The 21224-nt window shown below is 45.8% G+C and overlaps 1 protein-coding gene across 1 annotated transcript; it reads right to left on the bottom strand.

Annotated features, from left to right (window-relative positions):
* Positions 1 to 316: 316 nt before the first annotated feature.
* On the bottom strand, positions 317 to 11778 carry FGF6 (fibroblast growth factor 6). Its single transcript, XM_045874028.3, has 3 exons — positions 11203 to 11778; positions 10127 to 10230; positions 317 to 493 (listed from the first exon to the last, which is right to left on the bottom strand). The coding sequence occupies exons 1-3, from the start codon at positions 11546 to 11548 to the stop codon at positions 317 to 319; spliced, it is 627 nt and encodes a 208-aa protein (XP_045729984.1). The 5' UTR covers positions 11549 to 11778.
* Positions 11779 to 21224: the final 9446 nt, after the last annotated feature.

The raw sequence follows: 21224 nt of genomic DNA, 5'->3' as shown, positions 1-21224 counted from the left end.
CTACACAAGGATGTATAGGTATACATCAGAACACACACATACCGCCACCCTGACCTTTCCCTGTGCACATGGTCATATGCCACATGTACCTTCTTTCCTCAGTTGAGGTCAGAGCATGTATCCATTGCCATTCTAGGATGTTGGTTGCAACCCCTCTCTTGGGTTAGTTACATACCATAGGGTCTGGTGTGCCTTCTCCCCAAGCACAGGAGAAGCCTGACTCAGGAGTCATGGGGGGCAAGGGGAATTGTTCATTTGTGCAAAATTCCAATACAGAAGATGTTGCTTTCAATCTGCAAGCCTCCTTTCAGGGTCCTTATATCCTGGGAAGGAAGTGAGTGACAGTCATGATTGGGGACACCTTGCTGCCCCGCTTTACCCGTCCGTATTTGCTCAGTGCGATGTAGGTCCCTCGGTACAGGTCTGACTCATAGGCATTGTAATTGTTGGGCAGAAGGGTTTCTCTGAACTTGCATTCCTCTTGGAAGCTGGGCTGTCAAAGAAATGGACAAACAACAGAGGCTCAATTATAAATGAGGTGTAGCAGGCCCCCTACTGGGTGCACCTCACCTCCCCTCTGTAAGACAACCAGCAGGGAATCTGAGCCATTCTAGGTGAACCGAGTCATGGAAGGTCAGAAAAGAAGAGACTTCTGAGCCCTGTTGGACCCTTCTCACATTCCCTCCTTTAGGATGAAATCAAGGTTCAGGGACATGGATAGATGGTCTGTGTCACATGGCGTGGGTCTCCTGACTTTCAGTTCAGGGCGCTCTCCACTAAGCACCTAGCTGATAATTTATTCCCTTCAGAAAAGGATACAATAGGCTGTTTTCTCAAGTCCACTGTGAGAGGTGGTCTAGTGGAGCAGGATTGGGAGCCCGGCTCCACTTAGTGGCTTCTCTGCGTCCTAGTTGTGTGACCTTGGGCAGGCTCCTCCCTTTCAGCCTTTGTTCCCTTTCATGCAAGCTGTGTGCTGGGGGTGCAGATGAGGAGCAGTTAGCAGAAGGTTGGAGACAGATGACTCTCTAAGTCCTTTCCAATGCTGTCTGTTGACTATGTTAACCCTTTCTTCTTTTCATGGGTGTCCCCTCACTCTGTCTTTCCCAGCTTATGCTCTAGGTTTTCTACCCCTTAAAGAGGTTTATTCTTGGTTTTGACTTTGAGCTCAGAAGATGCCCGGTGCCTCCTAGACATTCACAGCTCTCCAGGGAAGTTCAGGAACAGAGATGGTGAGGAGCAGCCATTTTTATGGGGAAGAGAACCTGGTTCCCTCTGTGGCAGGTGGTGCCGTGGAGTCTGGGGCCAGTGATAAATCAGCCCCTTCAGTGCTAATTTGGTAGAGAAGCGCGTGTGGACCATCTGTTCAGAAAATGAATACTGAACTTCCTGTCACACATCAACAAGTTCATTCCCGCTACCTCACCCATGTCCTCCTTTATTCCTAGAAAAGAGGGCCCTTCCTCCCCAGGCTTTTGGGGCCACTGCTGAGGGAGGCTGGGGAGGTTTCTGTGCTTTGGACAGGGAGCGGCTCTGTGGGGTCTAGAGGAAGAGAGAGCAAGGTGAGAGCCAGGATATCTGGGATCCAGGATCAAAAGAAATACAGAATGAGACAAAAAGAGAGAGGTGGGATGTAATTTCTGACTCCTTCCTGCTGACTGAGGCCATTGGCTATAAAAAGCCCACTCAATGGCTGGCTGGCTGTGCCAGAGGTGTCGTCTGACCTTCTCTGAAGGAATCGTACTATGAGCACCCTGGGCTGGCCGGATGCGGGGGATGGACCAGAGCCTCTTCCTGTTAGGAATGGAGGGTGATGAGCTAGCTCACTGGGCTCCCAGACTCCCACAGCATGTACAAGAGTGTGTGATCCCCAGGGACACCTTCTTCTTTCCCAATAGACTCCAAGTTGCCCAAGACAAGGGTTGTGTCTTGTCAGGTACGTGATGCTGAATGGTTGATGACTTAACAGGAACAACAGCAAGACGGGTGGGTAGCCCTCCTCCCCCCTTAACTTGCCCTTTCGGTGCAGCCTGAGAGTGAGCAAGGGGCAGTGCAGTGTAAAGAGGGAACAGCACACTCTCTTCTTGCCCTTTATCCCTTCCTCCTTTCCGCACTCAGCCCTACACCCCCATTTATTTTTTGTAAGACACTTGCACAAGTGTTAATTTACCTGAGATGAATGTGAAAGCTTTAGCCAGCCACACCAGCTGGCTTCCTAGCGCCACACTAGGGAGCTTGCATTTTCACAAGCTAGCCTTTTTATGAATGCTCAGTATTTGTGGAAGGAATATCCCAAAGGTAGAGAGAATAAGCTAATCAAAGTAGATACAGAGCATATGTGTGCACTAGCTTTGAGGTTACATCGATGATGATTCACCTCTTACTTAGCTCTGTGAACTTGGGCAAGTGATTTAACCTTCCCTCCTTTGATTTAACCTCAGTTCTCTCATCTGTAAAGTGGGGGGCAGTAAGAATAACTATGTCATAGAATTGGAGTGAGCATTAATTGAAATAACATACAGAAAATAGTTGGTATAACATCTGGCACATAGTAAAATAAAAAATAGTGTCAATACTATAATTTTCTATCATTAACTACTTTACATTAAAAGCCCTGAGAGACTGTCTTACCCTGGATCACCATTCCTGCAAAACCTGCTGGGGACGTGTTCGCTTTTAAGCTCTGCAATTGTTGACTGAATGACTCAGAGACCTTGAACTTGTATGAGAAGAGCACAGAACTAGGATACAGAGAGGCTGATGCTCTGGCACTGCTCGTTGGGGTCTCTCTGGACCATGGTTTCTTCACGTGTGCATGGGGTGAAGAGTCAGCCACGGGAGCTAAGATTGTCAGTGAGCAAAGCTCTGGAGCAACAACACTAGGGGAAAACACACTCAGGATTGATTGTAAATTTAACTGAGAAATAAAACTAGACCGATTAAAAGTCTGGTGCAAGGGCACCTGGGTGGCTCAGTCGGTTAAGCGTTGGGCTGTCGATTTTGGCTCAGGTCATGATCTCAGGGTCCTGGGATTGAGCCCCACGTGGGGCTCCACGCTGAGCATGGAGCCCGCTTGGGGTTCTCTCTCTCTCCTTCCCTCTGCCACCGACTCTCTACCCACGCACACATGTGCATCATGTGTTCTGTCTCTCTTTCTTAGGAAAAAAAAAAGATCTGGTGCAGATCGATGAACAAAATACAGAGTCCAGAAGTAGATCCAAATATATGTCAATATAAAATAAAAATGAATCTGAAATTAACATAAAATAAAAGTAGCATTTCAAATCACTAGAGAAAACATGGTGTTGGAACAACTGGATAATATCTAATAATAATAATAATAGTAATAGAGTTTGATTTCTTATTTCATTCCTTACATTACAATAAATTCTACAAGCAGCAAAGATTTAAATGTGAAAAAGAGAGTCTTAAAAGTCCAGAAAAAAAATTGTTTAAATAATCTTGAGTTGGGAAGATCTTTTTGAGCAGGACACAAAAACTAGACACCATAAAAAAAGCAAAACCAATAAATTTGACTTCTGCCTGGAAAAAAAATTGCCTTAAAACAAAAATATAAATAGCAAACTCAGTTAAAAATAGTTGCATAAATAAAAAAAAATAATTGCAGTGTTGGGGCACCTGGGTGGTTCAGACAGTTGAGTGTCCAGGTCTAGCTCAGGTCTTGATCTCAGGGTCATGAGTTCAAGCCCCATGTTGGGCTCCATGCTGGGTGTGAGCTTACTTAAAAAAATAATATTAATAAAAACAATAAAATAAAAAAAATAGTTGCAATGTATATGTGTCAGGGAGCACATTTTGTTATTATATTCAGAACCCTTAACTGAGAAATGGACAGTGTTTATGAACAGACAGTTCACAGAAAAGGAAATACAATTAACATTTGAACATGAGAAAATGTACCTAAAAAGAGAAATCTAAGTCATAATGGTGAGATAACATTTTTAATTGTTTGATTAAAAGAAGTCAGATGTTTGATAATTTTTTTTTTTAAGAGAGAGAGAGAACATGTGAGTGGGGGGGAGGGGCAGAGAGAGAGAGAGAGAATATCAAGCAGGCTGTGTGCTAAGCTTGGAGCCTAATTCAGGGCTCCATCTCACGACCCTGAGACCATGACCCAAGCCAAAATCAAGAGCCCCAGTGTTTAACCAACTGAGCCGCCCAGGCGCCCATTGATGATATTCTTTCTTTGGTGAGGGCATGAAGACTAGGAATTCTCATTTAACATCTGTGAGTGTATATATTGTTATAAGCTCTATACAGAGCAACTTGACAATATCTACTAGAATAAAAAAGGACTAATAATTCTGTTTCTAGGAATTTATCTTACTGGCACACTCCCACACATGTACAAGAGTTACTCACCGCAACATTATCTTTAATAGTAAAAGACTAAAAACAATGAATTGTCTATTAGGAGGGAAGCAGGTAATTCAGTTCCAACAGATTCACACAATTGAATAAGTCACGAACAAATACGGAACCTCCATGTGCACGGACTTGAAATGGTTTCAAAGACATATTGGTAAGTGAAGAGGCAAGCTTCAAAACGGTGTGTAGTGTGCTCTTATTTGTGTGACTTTATAAGGTAACAGCGAGGGCACAATCACAGGGACACAGGTTCTTCCTGGAGCCACACACACGAACCAGTACTATCTTTCTCTGGGGAGGCAGATACTAGCAGCTTCAAGACGACAGTGAGAAGGGGACTAAATTTCCATGGCATATTCTTTTGCGCCTTTCTCCCCACCCCTTATACTGTGTTCACATATTACCTAATCATGTAAGCAGATTATTTAAAGCAGGAAAGGAGTTCAGGATACAAGACGGGCCAGGAAATGGAGCAAGGAAACATTTATATCAGAAACTGGTGGTCCCCCCTTGTCCCGTCCAGCCCCTACCACCCACTGTTTTCCCCTCTGGTCTAACTTATACGTCCCTGGAGAGTAACCTGCCATCAGTTTCCAGAAGAATTCACTTCTGATCTGGACAGTGCTTACGGGACAGGTTTCGAGCGTGGTTTGCAAACTCTAGAGAGGAAATCAAACCCTGGTGCCAGTGTGCGGGGGAGAGGGAGGAGAGGAAGGGAAGGGAGACGAACTGAGTGATTCAGGCAAGAACTCAGGGCATCTGCCCATATCCTCCATGCTAGAATGTGTCCAGTTTAAGAATCCAGCATTTCCTAGCCTCTGGGGCTCCTGAAACATTGTTTAAATTTGCGCAGTGGTGGTTGTAGGCACTGTGCTTTGTTCTCTGCTCGTCCCATTTCGATTATTCCAATTCCCTCTCTTCTAAAAAATGTTTTCCTACTTTCCTTTCTTTCCTTTTGTTTCTTTTTCCCTACCCTTGCTCATATTCCCGGCCTTCACCAGAACTGTGTACAAATCTAAAGTGACACAGGACAAGTGGATGAAGTTTGCTTTCAGAGCCCCCACTTTCCCTGCCCGTCCCTTTCTGCAGGCCGCCGCCTCGTCCTTAGGGTTCAGGTGGCCAGAGGCCAAGACTGTTTCCCTGAACTCTTTGAAGCAGCCAATGCTTCAGGCCAATGGGATTTTCCCGCTGCCCAGACTGATGCCCAACCTGGTATCCAGACCCAGCCCCTTAAACTAGGTCTCCCGCATCCTGAGCCCAGTTCTCATGGCCCCGGAGTGCTGGCTGCTTGGATCTGGTGAGAAAAGCACTCGTGCCAAGTGAACGCTGTGTTAATAAAAGCAGCTACCATATATTATTACTTGAACAAATGAAAATAATTCCACCAGATCACATTTCCTGGGCCGGCCAGGCCTCAGGCCCCAGCGTGACAACGTCTTAAATTCCATGTAGGTCTAATCAGACTTATGTGGAACCAAACTCCAAAACAATCAGCTCTTACCACGGAGAAGGGCATTTTGGAAAGGGGGTTTTGCAGAGGGCTGGTTCAGCGTGTCACCTCTGACGGAAATGCCCCTTATAGCCTGGGGTGGACGAGACATCCATCCTCTTGTCTTCAGGCAGAGCTAAGTCACCCGGACTGCTGGGGGTGGATGCTTGTCTTTAAAGTTCTTCCTCCCAGGGCTGCCCTTGGCCACCTGCCCCTATTACTCCTGGTTGTGAGTGTGCACAGGAAGGGCGGGGGCAGGAGGTATTTAAGGAGGTGGGACATGAGAAAAAAAAGCGGGGGGGCTCTTTTTCCTAAGATCCTTCCTTATGCAGCCGCGGACTACTTCTTTTTCTGTCCTTAGCTGAAATGGAGAAATAACAACTTCCAGCTCTGAAGAGGTCTGTCTATTGCAACTCCCTTTCCTAATACACAATTGCATTGTCAATTTAGAGTGTTTGAAAAGGTTTTCAGCAGGCATATCATTCTTCTCATTCGGGTGTAGCTTTTTGTAGCAGGCAGGCAGTGAGTTGGGGAGAGTTGTCTGCAGGGCTCTCGGTTCTACCCCCCACCCCCCACCCCCCGACCCCCGTCCTTCCCCTTGGAGCTAACATATCTCCTTAGGAATCTGTTCTCTGAGCTTTGCTGCTGAGTGAGGGCATGGCTTGGTCCTCCCCTCTCCCAGAGTAATGCCCGAGAGAATATTCAAAGGCCTTGATGGATGGAACAAATACTGTGTTTTGCACCTTGTCATACTACTATTGATGAAAAGGATGTAGACACAGTTACTATGAGTAAAACTAAAATCACCTCAAAGCATAACTCAATTCCTACTAGCTTGTCAGTATACATTTTTCTCGGCCAAAGGATTCTCATAGAACATTGTCAGGTGGAGATCCTTGATTTTTTTCAATTTTACTGTTAAAACGATGAAGGAGATTGGAATTCACTGATTTCTGCCTCTGGCTACACCCAGGAAGCAGAGGTCCAGGCCCAGAGAAGGTCAGTGATTTTGCCTCAGATGAGAGAGTAGTGGAGGGTAGGTGGGTCAGAGGCTAGAACTCGGGTCCCAGTCTACAGCCCAGGTGCTCCCCCTGTGGGCTTTCTGTGTATTACCTGCAGAACCCTGAGGCAGGTCTGCACACAGCTATGATTGTGCTAACTTAAAGACCCCATGTCCCGTCTGTAAAGGGAGGATAAAGATCACACGCACCTCCCAGGGATGCTGGGGGTAATGCTTTGAAAGCACTCCACAGGGTGCCTGACAAACAGTAGGTGCTCAATATGGGGTGGCTATTTATATTGTCTAAGCCGGGGAGGGGCATCCTGCCATGAGGCTCTGCACCCCTCTTTCCTGGAGGTGAGACATGTAGGAGGCCACTTTTCCTGGGTGGCTTTTCTGGGTTCTTATTATCTGACCATGAGCTGTCCCCTGTCCCCAGCCCCAGCATGGGTCCCCTCCCCCTCCATGAGAAATTTCATTTAGCTCCAGGCTGTAGCAGCTGAGCCGAGGGAGATGAGGCAGCTCTAGGGGCTTAAGGGAAATAGTGTGAATGAAATCATCACCCAGCGGGAGTCTTCCTGGCTCCGGGGATCAGTTGGCAATTGTTTTTTTAGACTGTGATAACAGGCCCCTGAGGGGCAGCAGGAGGGGGTAGAGGTGGTTCAGCAGAATCTGGTGCACAGCCACACAAAGCATCAGTGTCCAAGCCTGGGGCACAGTTCAGCCAGCCACCCTCCTCCAGCCCCGCTCTCGGTACCCTGGCCCTGGGCTCCAAGGAGGACAAGCTCCCATCTCAGACAAGGTGCTCCTGGACATAATGCTTCTAGTGTATGGAAAGGGAGGGTGGAGTGTGCGTAGTGAACAGGTCTTTCCTCAGGACAGACCCCCCTCTTCCCCTGGACTTGTTCATTTAGTGAACCCTCCCTCTCATGGGGCCCACTTGACCTCTTTTGAAGTAATGGGCCCTGGGGGCGGGACCAGGGGTGTCTCCTACATCAAGAGTCAGCCCACACTTCAGGGGTGGCTCCTTCCCTTTCGCTACTCAATGCTTTACCCCTTTGCACTGCTTTCTAAATGTTTTCTCTCTTTCCTTTCCTTTTCTCTTTTTTTCAATGCGGGGCTTGAACCCACGACCCTGAGATCAAGACCTGAGCTGAGATCGAGAGTTGGACACTTAACGGACTAAGCCACCCAGGCTCCCCTGCAGTGCTTTCTCTGATGGTGATTAAAGCTCTGACTTTGGAGTCTCACATAAGTTCTCTTACCAGGGCCACACATTTCAAGTGGGAAGTGGATCAATGTTCCTGTATTTATGCCCTTTCCCTGCCTCAGAGTTGAACATCCTTCTGGGTAAGGAGAAAGCAATACTATGGAAGGGTTTCTGTCATCTAGGCTTCCTTCCTGGAGCTCTACCTGCTAAGTGGTCCCTTGCAGACAGAGTCACAGCCAACAACCCCTGTTCCTGGCTCTCCAATGAGTGGGGTCCCAGCTACTGTGCAGGCTGGTCAGAAGGGGCTTTTTGGGATGACTGACTCCACAGGAAGGAGCCCTGCTGCACCCAAACCTACACTGGTCCCAGGTGGCCTCCCCTCTTCTCCATCACCTTTGTGCAGACTGGTGTCTGAGAAAAAGGGTGTCCAGGAATTCCAAGCCTCATGCTGGATTTCAACTGCCCAACCCTCCCAAGGCCATGTAGCCTGGTGGTCTCCGCACCTGCCTGTGCCTCAGAAACACCAGAGAAGATTCAAAAACAAAAAACAAACCGAGTTTTAGGCCCGCATCCCAGCCCTGCTGAATAAGCATCTCTGATGCAGGTCCCTGAAATCTTTACTTTGAACAGGTTACCAAGATGCCGTGGATGCAGAAGATCCTCTTACATGCCTCACCTCTAGGAAAGAGGGGTGCAGAACCTCATGGCAGGGTGCCTCGCCTCCTTAGCTAATATAATAGCCAACTCATATTGAGCACCTAGTGTTTGTCGGGCACCCTGTGGAGTGCTTTCCAAGCATTACCCGCCCCCCCCCCCCGCAACCCCTGGGAGGTGCATGTGATCCTCATCCTCCCTTTACAGAGAGGACAACGGGGTTTCCAAGTTCTCATATCTAGTCAGGGCTGTGTGTGGACCTGCCTCTGGGCTCCGCAGGTTTACAGACTTTGCAAACTTTACTGTATGCTTGGTGTACAGACTGGGGCCCGAGTTCTGGCTCCTGGCACCACCTACCCTCCAGCTATTCCTCTTACTTCAGACGCCCACTTTTAATCCATGCCTTGTCTCCATGCAAACCAACCCAGACTTAGTAGCAGCACTAAAGGTTATGGGGGAAAAGGCCACCTGAACACCCCCTTTGGGATAACCTCCCCGGAGCCCGGCCCCATCCCAGATCTCTCTGCTTACTTCCTGATGCTCACTCTGTCTCCAAGGAGAGGTAGAACAGCACTCCACGCCCTTCCCATAAATAACTCTAGTATTCCTTGACAGTTGCTCAGAGATCTACCTTTTTAGCCTTCTTATTTCTCTCAAAAGAACTCCCAGTTTCTTCAACTTCATAGGGATGTTTTCCCAGCCCATATTTTGGAATAAGCTGAATCATAGGAGGAGAGCCCCAAGACAGAGAGGGTCAAAGAGAGCAGAGATTTTGGTAAATATGCTTAGAAGTTGGCTAGGTTAACCAAAGGGCTCGTATTCACCCTCCCAGGGGTGATCTGTGAGGGGGAGGGCACTCGAGGTGGGGTGTCAGCCCAGAGGGTAGATTAGGAGGATGCTTCTCCAGCCTCTGGGATCAGGGGTCAGAGGACTCAAAACCTTAATGTCAAATTTCAACACCCTGTTGAAGGTATGCTGCACTCTAGGCGGTACCTCTTGGGGTGGGGGAGGGTCATAGGGAACAGCACCCCAAGCTGAAAGACAGGCTTGCTTTTCTGGGCCTCTCCAGTTCAGGGGATCAAACCCGACCGTAAGCCTGGATGACAACTTTATGCCAGGGTCCAGGTCTCCTGCAGAACCAGTAGCCTCCTGAGCTATGATTCCTATTTAATTACAAAGGACGGAAGGGTCAGGAAAAACATGGTCCAGAGCAGAAGCAAATTAACTGTGAAGCAAGCAAAGCGTGAACTTCCAGGCCTGTTACTGGCATGGGCACTTCCTGCTCTAGACAGATATGCACTTCTCTACTCAAGCTTTTATAGTATTTTCAACTGTGTAAGCGGAAGCCCTCACACAGCCTGGAGCTCCCCCGGCCCAGCGGACTCACCGTTGTGTATAATCTCCCTTTACTGTTCATGGCAACGAAGAGGGCACTTTTCACTCCAAAGAGACTCACCACACCCCGCTCCACTGTGGAAATCTCCAGCAGGCCTGACAAAGAAATGGGGGGGCACGTTACCCAAGGCTTGTGCAGAGCAGAGTGGGACATCGATCTAGAGATGACGCCACAAGGGCATCTAAGCCCTTCCCTTGCTCCTAGAAAGCCAGACCCTTATCACCTCTATCCCTGATCTCACTTTGTACTCGGCCAGTCCTGCCACCATACTGTCAAAGATCCAGTTCTGCAAGGGGGGGGGAGGGGGCTCTGACACCAGAGCCAAAGCTTACAGCATAGCTACAGATTAGCTTTCACTGACTTAACCACATGAGGTCTTTGCCTGGGGTAGAAAAATGAATGTTGATTAGTTTTTTAATAAAGTAGATACTCCACATGTTTCAACAAATCTCAGCTTATCTGAACTTGCAAACATTGCAGCCACACGGAAGCTGATGGCTTGCTTGGATCCTGCAGCCCCCGTCCCCTCTTGGATGGGGGAGTCTATCTATGCAGCACCCCATCAACTTGTAGGACAAGGAGCCTGGGGACAGAGAGGGCAGGTTGGAATAAAAAAGAAAGATGTGCTTCAACAGGAAATTTTGCAAATCACTTGCCTTTCCTTCTCAAAGAGGGAATCTAAGTAAAAATCAGCTTGGGTCTAATCTGGTCCTAGTCCCTTCGCTTACTCTCACCACCCTTGCCTTATGGCTTCCCGGCTGATGGTTCCGGTGGTCTTAAATGGCCACCGACGTGCCTGTAATGCTGAAGTAATTAGTGCCACCTGGGCTCTGTGGGGTGATGGCAAAGGACACCAGAATGCTTGGACCTCAGCGTAGTAAACCTGCAACTAGGCACGGTCCAAGTGAGTCTGGGGGAGGTGGCCATGCTTATGAGCATCCAAGTAGGGAATAACACTTCTCTCCCCTTTATAATAGGACCCCATGCACCAGAGCAAGTCCCCATCATCTTTTAGCCCTGCTTGAACCCAAGCCCCCAGCTTCCCAACTGCTGCAGCTGGCACTCACTGTAGGGGTTCTCCTCGTGGGTCCCGCTGATCCGGCCGTCGGGGGGCACCTGGAGGTGAAAGCCGATGCCCACGTTGCAGTAGAGCCTCCTCTGCCGCTTGATCCCCACCAAATAGCCACTCTCCCAATTCACCCCAGCAATCTCTCCAGCTAGCCCAGCTCGAGACCTTGACAGCAGGGTGCCCCAGCCCCTGGAGTCCAGCAGCGTGCTGTTGGTGCGGGTGCCTGCAGGTGAGGGCACCACCATGCCCACTAGGACGCCTAGGAAGACGAGAGCCCACAGCGTGCCCTGAAGACGTCCTGCTCCCCGGGACATAGTGATGAACAGCCTCTGTCCCAGGGCCATCCACCTTGCCTCTCAGGCACGTGGTCAGAATTAATGGCCCTAAAAATACCGCCCTTCTTGTTTTTCTCCCCTCAGCATGGCGGCAGGGGCTTATTTTTGGAAGGCAGATGAAGGCTGCTGACATGAAACCAAAGCCTGCTTTGGGCACTCGGGTTGGGAGCAGAGGGACCCAGGCTGAGCCGTGGCTGGTAGGGACCATGGCTTGGGGACGGTGTCTAGCTCGTCCGCTTGCTCCGTCTCGAGTTGATTATATTTGATTTGACCTATCTTTATAGTTCAGCAGCCTGGCCCTCCCCTCCACCCATCATCACCCTGACGTCAACTGGACCAGCTCACTTATCCAGGGCTGTAACATTAACCTGCTCCTGGGCCTGGCTGCCTCCCCAGACCCCCATCACCCTCCCCACCCCAGGGATTCTGGGAGCCACTGTCATTCCAGCTATGAGGCAGGAATGAAGTGAGCAGGGAGCATCTCTGAGGGAGGGAGGATTTGGCTGGGGGCCCAGGGGAAGAGGGAGGCAAGAGGCCACCCAGAACCCAAACTGGGCAAAAGTTCTTGGCCTGGCAGTGCTGCTGGCTTCCTTATTTAGAGGGCAAAGGGTAAAGACAGGGATAGGGAAAGCTTGGTGGCAGGTGATGACTGTGGCCTTTAAGCTACCCTGGAGACTTTTTCATGGAAAGAGCTCATGGTAGCTCACGAGAAGGTAAGCTTGGGGGACACTGCAAGACTGAGCCCTTTTAACAGGAGAGAACAGAGAATTGGTGGTTGGGGGTGCGGAGGTGGTCCAAGGAGCTTTAGGATTGTCGAGGAAGAGAGGGCTAGGGTCAGACTTCTGCTTGCTGTTCTGGCCATGGCATTCACCAACCAATGAGGGGGGAGTCATGCTGGCCCTTGACATAGCCCACTGGCCATTTTCCTACTTGGGCTCATCCTTAGTATCTGACTGATAGTATTCCTATTTTATAGAGACAAAAGCTAAGGTATAGAAAACTTAAGTGACTGGTCTGAGTTACCATAGCTAACAAGTGACCCATCCAAAGCCTTTGCTTTTACCCCAGGACCCCCGCCCCCCGTTCCCCGGCCCCGCCACATGATTGCCTATAGTAGAAGATAGATGACCAGGCTGGCCCACAGATCTATTGAGCTCATTCATCATAGGATTATTTCAATAACACAAAATGACTCACTTCCCCACACAGGCTGGAGGTTACAGGCAGCCTGGAGAAGGCTCCTAGGAGGAGTCCCTCTGCTTAGGGACTCTTCTGAGACATCATTCCCTCCCCTCTGCTTCCAAGCCTCCTGCCCTGGTCTGGGTCAAGCCTTTGGTCTGTACTTCTACCTGCCTTCTGCCTTTCTGCCCTGTTCATTTGGACTGATGCTTTGGTTAGAATTTCTGTGAGGCCATGCATCTTAGTTTTGCCCTTGATATGTTCTCTCAGATCCCCTGAAGCCCTGACTTCTTCTGCCATTATCCTCTGCTGGTAAAATGAATGGGGAGGGACACATGTACTTCTGCTTAGGATTCCCTCATCATCAGCCCTCCCCCCACCCTGCCGCTTCCCAACCATCTTGCCCCTCCCTGGCACCTCCACTGCCTTATGTCCAGCCTTACCATCACCAGCAACCTGGTTTCCCAAAACAATGAATGGCACCTGTGGGCACAGATTGAGTCTACTGTGTAGGTCTCTGTTGGAAAATCGTACAAAAAAATCTCTGCAAAGTAGGAGAATCATGAATAATCTAAAGACACAAAAATGACCTTCACTTGATTTCATATATTTAAGTTTTCATGTATGCAAGAGCAGTGAAGAAGCCCTTTGAATTATGTTCAGTTTGGAATATTGTATTAATTATGCTTGTTGTGCTGACATAGGGAAGAGGCATCCCAGAAGCATGCTGGATGGTAAGAAGTCAGTCTGAAATGAACACTTGCCTTGGATACTTGGAGAGGTGCTCATCATCATCACTGTGGGATGATTCTTGGGACCCATCCACTTTGGGACTGCCTCAGAGGAGAGATTGAACTATAACAAGATCCATACGAGACATCAGTAAAAATGGTAAATCTGTTTAGATTCACCTCATCCCAGATTCTTTTGTGTGCAGAGATTGTGGGTGGTGTCTTATAAGGCAATGGGCTTTTGAATGGAGGACACCTGAATTTGAATCCCGACTCCACTATTTATGAACTGTGTGACCTTGCAAAAATTTTGAACCTCTCTGAGCCTCATTATTTTCATCTGCAAAATGAGATCGTTATTTCATAAGACTGTGATAGAAATTAGCAATAATATATGCAAATGGCCCTGTGCAAAGCACTCTATAGCTCTCCCCCGGTCCTTTATCTTAAACACTTTGAAAATCTCTCACCCAGTTAAGGGAGGACAAGCCCAAAGTGAGAAGGACCCTCTCCCATCTCAAGGGGTGGGAGAGAGACATGTGTGCTTCCAGTTCTTAATTCCTGGCCACCAGAGCATATGTGGTGATGGCTGCAAACATATGCCGAAGCAGGCAGTCTAGATTCCTAAAATATTCTGAAAACCAGTAATAGCCCTGGTATCGTCCCTGTTAAATATAAAACTTAAGTAATTCATTCTATTAAAAAGCCTGAGTCTTATTTTTATCGGGTGATGTGATGAGGCCCTGTTCTAAATGCGCCTCCTGGGTCTGTCTCTATAGCAACTCCACTGTGCTCATATATCCATATATTTCTCCTGAAGGCTAATTAAGTTGACAACTGCTAGGGCTTCTTGGTTTACCAGATTTGCACTTGACCCTTCTCTTGGGGCTTAGGGACCCCTATGGATGTGAAGTGATAGAGAAAAGAGTAACAGGTGGAGGAGGCCTCTCTGTGGACCCCTCTTTCAAATAGTTGCCCAGCAGCCTTTGGGGTTGTCAATCACTCTCTTTGGATGAGCCAAGAGTTGGTGGAGGTGAGTGGGAAACAGTGTGAATGTCTGTCTCCTTCCGTGACAGGGTCTTTGTCCCTGAGTGGGGTACCACCCAGTATAGATCGGTCGAATTTGGCACATTACCTACACAGTGGAACCACTTCTGTAATACCAAGCAGGTGGCTTTCTAGGACTCTTATTTATTACATAATAAAGCTCAAGCACCTCAGAGTGACCGTAAAGGAAAGCACATAAAACTCATCTTGACTGTGAAAAGCTGTGTTTATTTGTATTTTTCACATTGGTTTTAAAAAAGTAGTACTTGCCTTTTTCTATAGATAATTTGGAAAATACAGAAAACTGTAAGGTAGAAAATAAAATAACCATTTGTGTTTAGTGTCTTTATATCTTCTGTCTCAGCTTTCTTTGAGCTCCTTTGGCACAGGAGTCTGGCCGCCTCCCTTTGCCTCCCCCTTCCTCTTGCTCAGACAGGCACCTGTGTGCCTACGTCCGGTGTTTCAGGGTCGGGTTTGCTTGGCAGATTTGATGGGTATGACGTGGGCATGTGCAGAGGGGAGGGATTAAGAAGAACCCCTGCCCTCGAGCTGAGCAAAAGAGGTACTGAGGGCTCATAAAACTTGCTACAAGTGGGAGGATTCAAGAGAGAAACTTTGACCAGAACAAAGGTTCTGCCGGGAGAAGTCAGGTGCTGTCTTGCTAGCTGGTCTGTGGACGAATCCATACTTTGTTCTTTCCTAGTGGAACTCAACTCCTCCAGGTCTCAGCCGTGTAAGTGGGACTCCATTAGCGTCATGATCCAAATTTCCCCAGTTTTTGGCTCTACCAGCTCATGTGGAGGGATCTCACCCCACTATAAATTGTCCCCAAGTTATTTGTGGAGTTCCCAGAGCATGTCTCACATATGTTTGTGAGTACGTGACTGCTCCTGCCTGGGATCACTGCAGGGCATCTGTGTGGACCATCCTGTCCATCAGCCTGCCGCCTCCCCCTGGCAGCCATGCATATGACATTTCTCGCCACAACTCATGACCTGAAGACCTCAAGGACTGAAAGCTGCTTTGTGTTCTGTTTCAAAGAAGGAACGCGTATCTCAGGCCCTTCCTCATAGTTATACTTGTTAAAGGAATGTCTGACCGGTACTACTTGTCCCCTGGTGATTTATTCATTGGGATTTTATTTTCAGATTCCCTGCCTGTAGCATATATTCAGTCTTTGTTCATGGGGCAAGCTCATCAGGTTCGGTTCCCTTTTCCTTCAGGATGGAGGCTCCTCAGCCCTCAAGCAAATAGACTTCCACTGGGGCCAGCCCACCGGTTGTCCACATGTGTCTGAATCCCAACCTAAGTTCACATGGAACACCGTGCTCCACTCCCTGCAGCCCCTCCTTGGGGAGGGAAGGTGGCCTGGACACTCAGCTTTGTGGCCTGGTTGTTAAGGATTGGCAGAGTGTGCTGGGAGGAGGGCATGTCCTCCCCTCCACCCCAGAAATCATCTTCTGGATCTATCCTTCAATCTGAGCACCCATCTTCCTGTGGCTGTTTGTCTTCCTGCCTCCCGGCTCTGTCATTCTTCTCTGTCTCCCCTGCTCTCTCCCCCTACTCTCTCCCCATCCTCTCCCCTTACTATCCTCTACCATATGTACAAACCTAGAGGGCTAGCCAACTGCCAAGGAGGCAGCACCTCAGGGTTGATGACTTACCACCATGGCAGCACATCTCAGCTGAATTTGCAAAGGGGCAGAGGAGTCAGATAACTTTCTGGAGCCTCAGAACATAAGGGATTTTGGCTCTGCTCAGACTTTTGCGGTTTCTCAGATTTGCCTTTCATGATCATCATCTAATAATACCTACTGCGTGCTGAGGAGGGCATGCACCCTGCCAGCCACCATGCAGAGTTATGTAAAAGACTCAGCCCTTAGTGGCAGGCTCCCCAGTGTGGCACGACAGGCCCATGGTGTCCTGACCTCTGTTGGCCTCTCCAGCTCTGGAGATTTTTGCTTCAGGAACCCCACATGGCCTGTTGTTCTTAGGCACACTTTGTGTTGCTTCTGCCTCCCTGTCTTTGCTCTAACTGTCCTCTTTTCCTGGCAAATTGCTTCCCATCTTTAAGGACTCAGCTTAAATGTCACCTCCGGAAGCAATCCCCGGCAACCTTCCACCTGTCTCTAAGTCTCTAAGCTGAACTTGGTGCCCCCATCTCCACTGCCCGCCCCATCCTCGCCTCATTAGTGCTTTGCACATATCTTTATCACTGCCCTTACCAGGTTATATTATAATAATTTGACTAGGTATCACTCTGAGAGTGGGATCCTTGAGGCAAGCAATGGTGTCTTACTGATCTCTGTATATTCAGAACCCAGCACAGTGCCTGCCACATAATAAAGCTGATAAAATGTCTGAACAGCTATTGTTGAATTAAAGGCTTTGAATCTATGGATTTCACTAGGCAAGGGATTCTCAGACAAGGGCCCAACCCTCTGTGAAGGAGTGGTCAGCATTTTGGTGGGGTGGGGCATATTCATTAAAAAAATACACACAACATTTTCAATCTTCTGATTTTCATTTTGTCATGAAAAAAAAAAATTTCTATTGGAGACTTCTGCTTCCACCATGATGGGGAAACTTGCACTGGATTTGCTGCCTCCACTGCAGACAGCAAGAACACTGACAGATGGAACAATTGTTTTTAGACATTGTTAATGGGCAGCACAGGACTGTGGTCTCTGGAAGAAAGGAGACAAATGAGATGGATTCTAGCATCACCTTTTCCTTCTGCCTGGAGACACTCTCCCAGACCACAGAGCAGGAGAGCAGAACCCAAGCACAGCCCAGAGGTCACAGTGAGATGATACAGAGACCAGTGTTTGAAGGAGACTGAGGAAGCAAGAACTTGCAGGGTAGAACACCAAAGAAGAAGGCATATGTAGAGAAAGAGCTCCAGAAATCTGGATGTACTTGCCCTTAAGTCTGTTGCTCAATACCCAACCACACAAATATAGGGTGAACTCCATGAGAACAGGATAAGCACTATCAGAACACTGGAAGGTGGGCAATTTCCAGAGCTCACAGGGTTGTTTGTGTTTAGACCAGCCAGAGTGGAGAGAACTAGATTTTCTCAATAGAGAGCATTCAGCAGAGACCGCAGAAGAGGAATACCTTAGTAATAGTGATAATTAGGCCTTGGACTAAGTCTCTGGGCCCTCTCCTCAACATTTTAAAGACTTCTACTTCTGGCTCAGGTACAATAACAGGAACTGGATTTACTCATCTGTTCAAAACAACTAAAAAACTGGAAAAGATGTATCACACAACAGTTTTTCAGACATTAGATATCAGGACACAAAGGGCAATGATCTCTGAGAAATGAGAAATTAACAAAGTGAATGATACAGTTGTCTAGTTTACTGTCTTAAGATAATTCTCAGGCACAGCTCAGGGAGAAGAAACGTAGGTGGATCCTGGGAAACACTTTGAATTGAGGAAACAAAGTTGACTGAGGGAGATGAAGGCAGAGTTTTCAGGGCAGAGTACCAGACAGGAGACAGCTATGTAAGAGAGAACTCAGAGATGTGCAGAGGGGCAATCCCCTGCAGTGGTCAGCAGGGTACAGATTAGCACACGTGTAAGCATCCTGAATCTGGGGAGAGAGTTACCCAAAAGGATTAGAGAGAATAGTACTTGGAGCTCACAGAGGGCTGGAGACAGTGCTTGTTACTACCAGACAGATGGAAAAATATAGTAATTCATGGGACATTAGTTTGAATATTTACAAGGGTCTTCCCTTAATAGTGGGGCATAATTATCCTCAGACCAAATGCTGCTCTGGTGCCACCTAACAAATACTAAAAGAAAAACTCAAAAGAATCAATCTATTTTCAAGTAACTTAAATTCACTCCAGGAATTTTCATAGAAATAAAAAAAACATGTAGACTCCAACAAGGTAAACTTCAAATGTCTGGCATGCAATAAAACATGACCAGTCACACAGAGAAGCAGGATGATATGAGTCATAAGAAGGAGAAAACCTTAAAAAGTAGAAACCAACCCATGACTGACCCAAATGTTAGCATTATTAGACAAGGACATTAACATAGTTATTATCATTGTATTTTATGTGCTCAAAAAGCTAGAGGAAAGATTAAACATGGTAAGTAGAATCACAGATGATATAAAAATGACCCAAATGGAACTTCTAGAGATGAAAACCATAGTGCCTGAAATGGAAAACAGACTTGATGGGATTAATGACAGATTAGACACTGCAGAAGAACACATTAGTAAAATCAAAGACATAACAATAGAAACTATCCAAACTGATCATGGAGAGAAAAAGTAATTCAAAAAGTGAACAGAGCATCATTCAAGCAACCTAGTATATATGTAATTGGAGTCTCTGATGTAGGGGAAGAGACAAAAAAATTTTGAGGAAATAATGGCTAAAAAATGTCCTACTTTGAGAACTATAAATTCATAGATTCAAGAAGGTCAATAAACCACAAGCACAAGAAATATAAAGAAAACTCTAAGGCAATCATAATCAAATTATAAAAATCAGTGGCAAACAAAAAGTTTTAAAAGCAACCAGAGAAAAAACACTTATTATGTACAGAGAAACAAAGGTAAGGATAACAGCAGATTTTTTTTTTTTTTTGCAGGAAATATTGCAAATGAGAAGGTGGTGAATGAACATCTTTAAAATACTGAAAGAAAACTCTTATCAATGTAGAATCCTATATTCAGCAAAATATTTATTTATTTATTGTTAAAATTTTAGAGTTTAAATACTTAGAGTATGTGTGCATGTGAGCAGGGGAGGGGCAGAGGAAGAGAGAGAGAGAATCTTAAGCACACTCTGCACTGAGCAGAAACCCTGCTTCAGGGCTCAATCTCACAACCCTGAGATCATTACCTGAGCTGAAATCAAGAGTTGGATGCTTAACTGCCTGAGCCACCCAGGTGCCCCAAAATATCTTTTTTAATAGGCAAAATAATGCCATTTTCAGCCAACAAAAGCTGAAAGAATTTATCGCTAGCAGACTCATACTACAAGAAATGTTAAAGGAAGTCCTTTCAGGAGAGTAAAAATGATACCAGATGGAAGTATGGATCTACCTAAAGAGCATCAGAAATGGTAAGTATGTTGGTAAATATAGAAAATTCTAAAACTTAACATTTAAATCTCTTTAAAGATGACTGATGGATTAAAGTAATAATAACAATATAGTGTAGAGTTTATAATATATGTAGAAATAAAATATATGACAATAGCAGAAAGTCTCGGAGGAAATGCTATAGATCCGTATGTTATACACAAAGTAGTATAATATCACTTTAAGGTAGAGTGTATTACATAAAAAATGTACTCTATAAACCCTAAACCAACCACTAAAAAAATAACAAGAGTTATAGCTAGTAAGTTAACAAATGAGTTAAAATAGAATCCCCTACAATGCATAACTAACCCAAAGGAAGGCAGAAAAAGAACAAGAGAGCAATGAAAATAAATAGCAAGATGCTAGATTTAAAACCCAATTTTGTCAATAATTACTATATATTACAATATAAATAGTCTAAAAATATAAATTAGCAAAGAAAGTGTGTCACAACAGACAAAAAAAAAAAAAAAAAGACCCAATGTATGCTGCCTAGAATAAAACCATTATAAATGTACAGATGTAAATATATTAAAAATAAAGTAAAATAAAGCTGAAATGTCTATATTAACATTAGTCAAAATAGATTTATCAAAGAATAGTATAAAAATTATTAAAAGTTCATTTCATAATGAAGAAGGGACAATTAAGTCATAAATTATAGTCATAAATAAGTATACATTTGATATTAGAATTTCAGAAAACATGAAAAAAAACCTGATATAACCACAAAGAGCAATAGATAAATCCACAATTACAGTCAGAGATTTCAATACCTTCTGTCAACAATTCATAAAACAAGGAGACTGAAAATAAGTAAGGATAGAAGAGAAGACCTGAGCAACACTATCAACCAACCTGACCCGGATGACATTTATAAAACTCTCTATTCAAAAATAGTAAAATACCTATTATTTTCAAGGGCACATGGTACATTTATCAAGACAGATTATACTATGGGCCAAAAACAAATATTGATTGGATTCAAGTCATATAAAGTATGTTTTTTTGACAACAATAGAATTAGAAATCAATAACAGAAAATATCTGGAAAATCTTCAAATGTTTGAAAACTAAATAACCTACTTCTAAATAATCCACAGGTAACAGAAGAAATCTAAAGGGAAATTAAAAAGTATTTTGAACTAAATGAAAATGTATGATAATACAACTTAAAAAACTTTGTGGACTGCCACTATAGTGGTATTCAGAGGAAAATTTATAGCACTAAATGTCTATATTAGCAAAAGAAGAAAAATCTCAAATCAATGACCTCAACTTTGACTTTAAGAAACTAGAAAAAAAAGAGTAAATTAAATCTAAAGTGAGAATAAAGGAAATAATAAAGATTAGAAAGATCAATAAAATAAAAAATGGGGAAAAAGAGAAAATTAATACAACTAAGAGTTGAATTTTTAAAAAAGATTTTATTTATTTGAGAGACAGTGTGTGCCCAAGTGGGGGGAAGGGGAGAGGGAGAGGAAGAGGGACAATCAGACTCCCCACTGAGCATGGAACCTGATACAGAGCTAGATCCCATGACCTTGAGATCATGACCTGAACCAAAATCAAGAGTCAGATGCTCAACCAACTGAGCCACCCAGGTGCCC

This window comes from Mirounga angustirostris, unplaced genomic scaffold (genome assembly GCF_029215605.1).
Source record: "Mirounga angustirostris isolate CCGP_5_RB_7025 unplaced genomic scaffold, mMirAng1.0.hap1 SCAF_5, whole genome shotgun sequence".
NCBI classification, from domain to species: Eukaryota; Metazoa; Chordata; class Mammalia; order Carnivora; family Phocidae; genus Mirounga; species Mirounga angustirostris.
The sequence above is the reverse complement of the archived record's forward strand: the minus strand, read 5'-3'. Positions and strand labels throughout refer to the sequence as shown.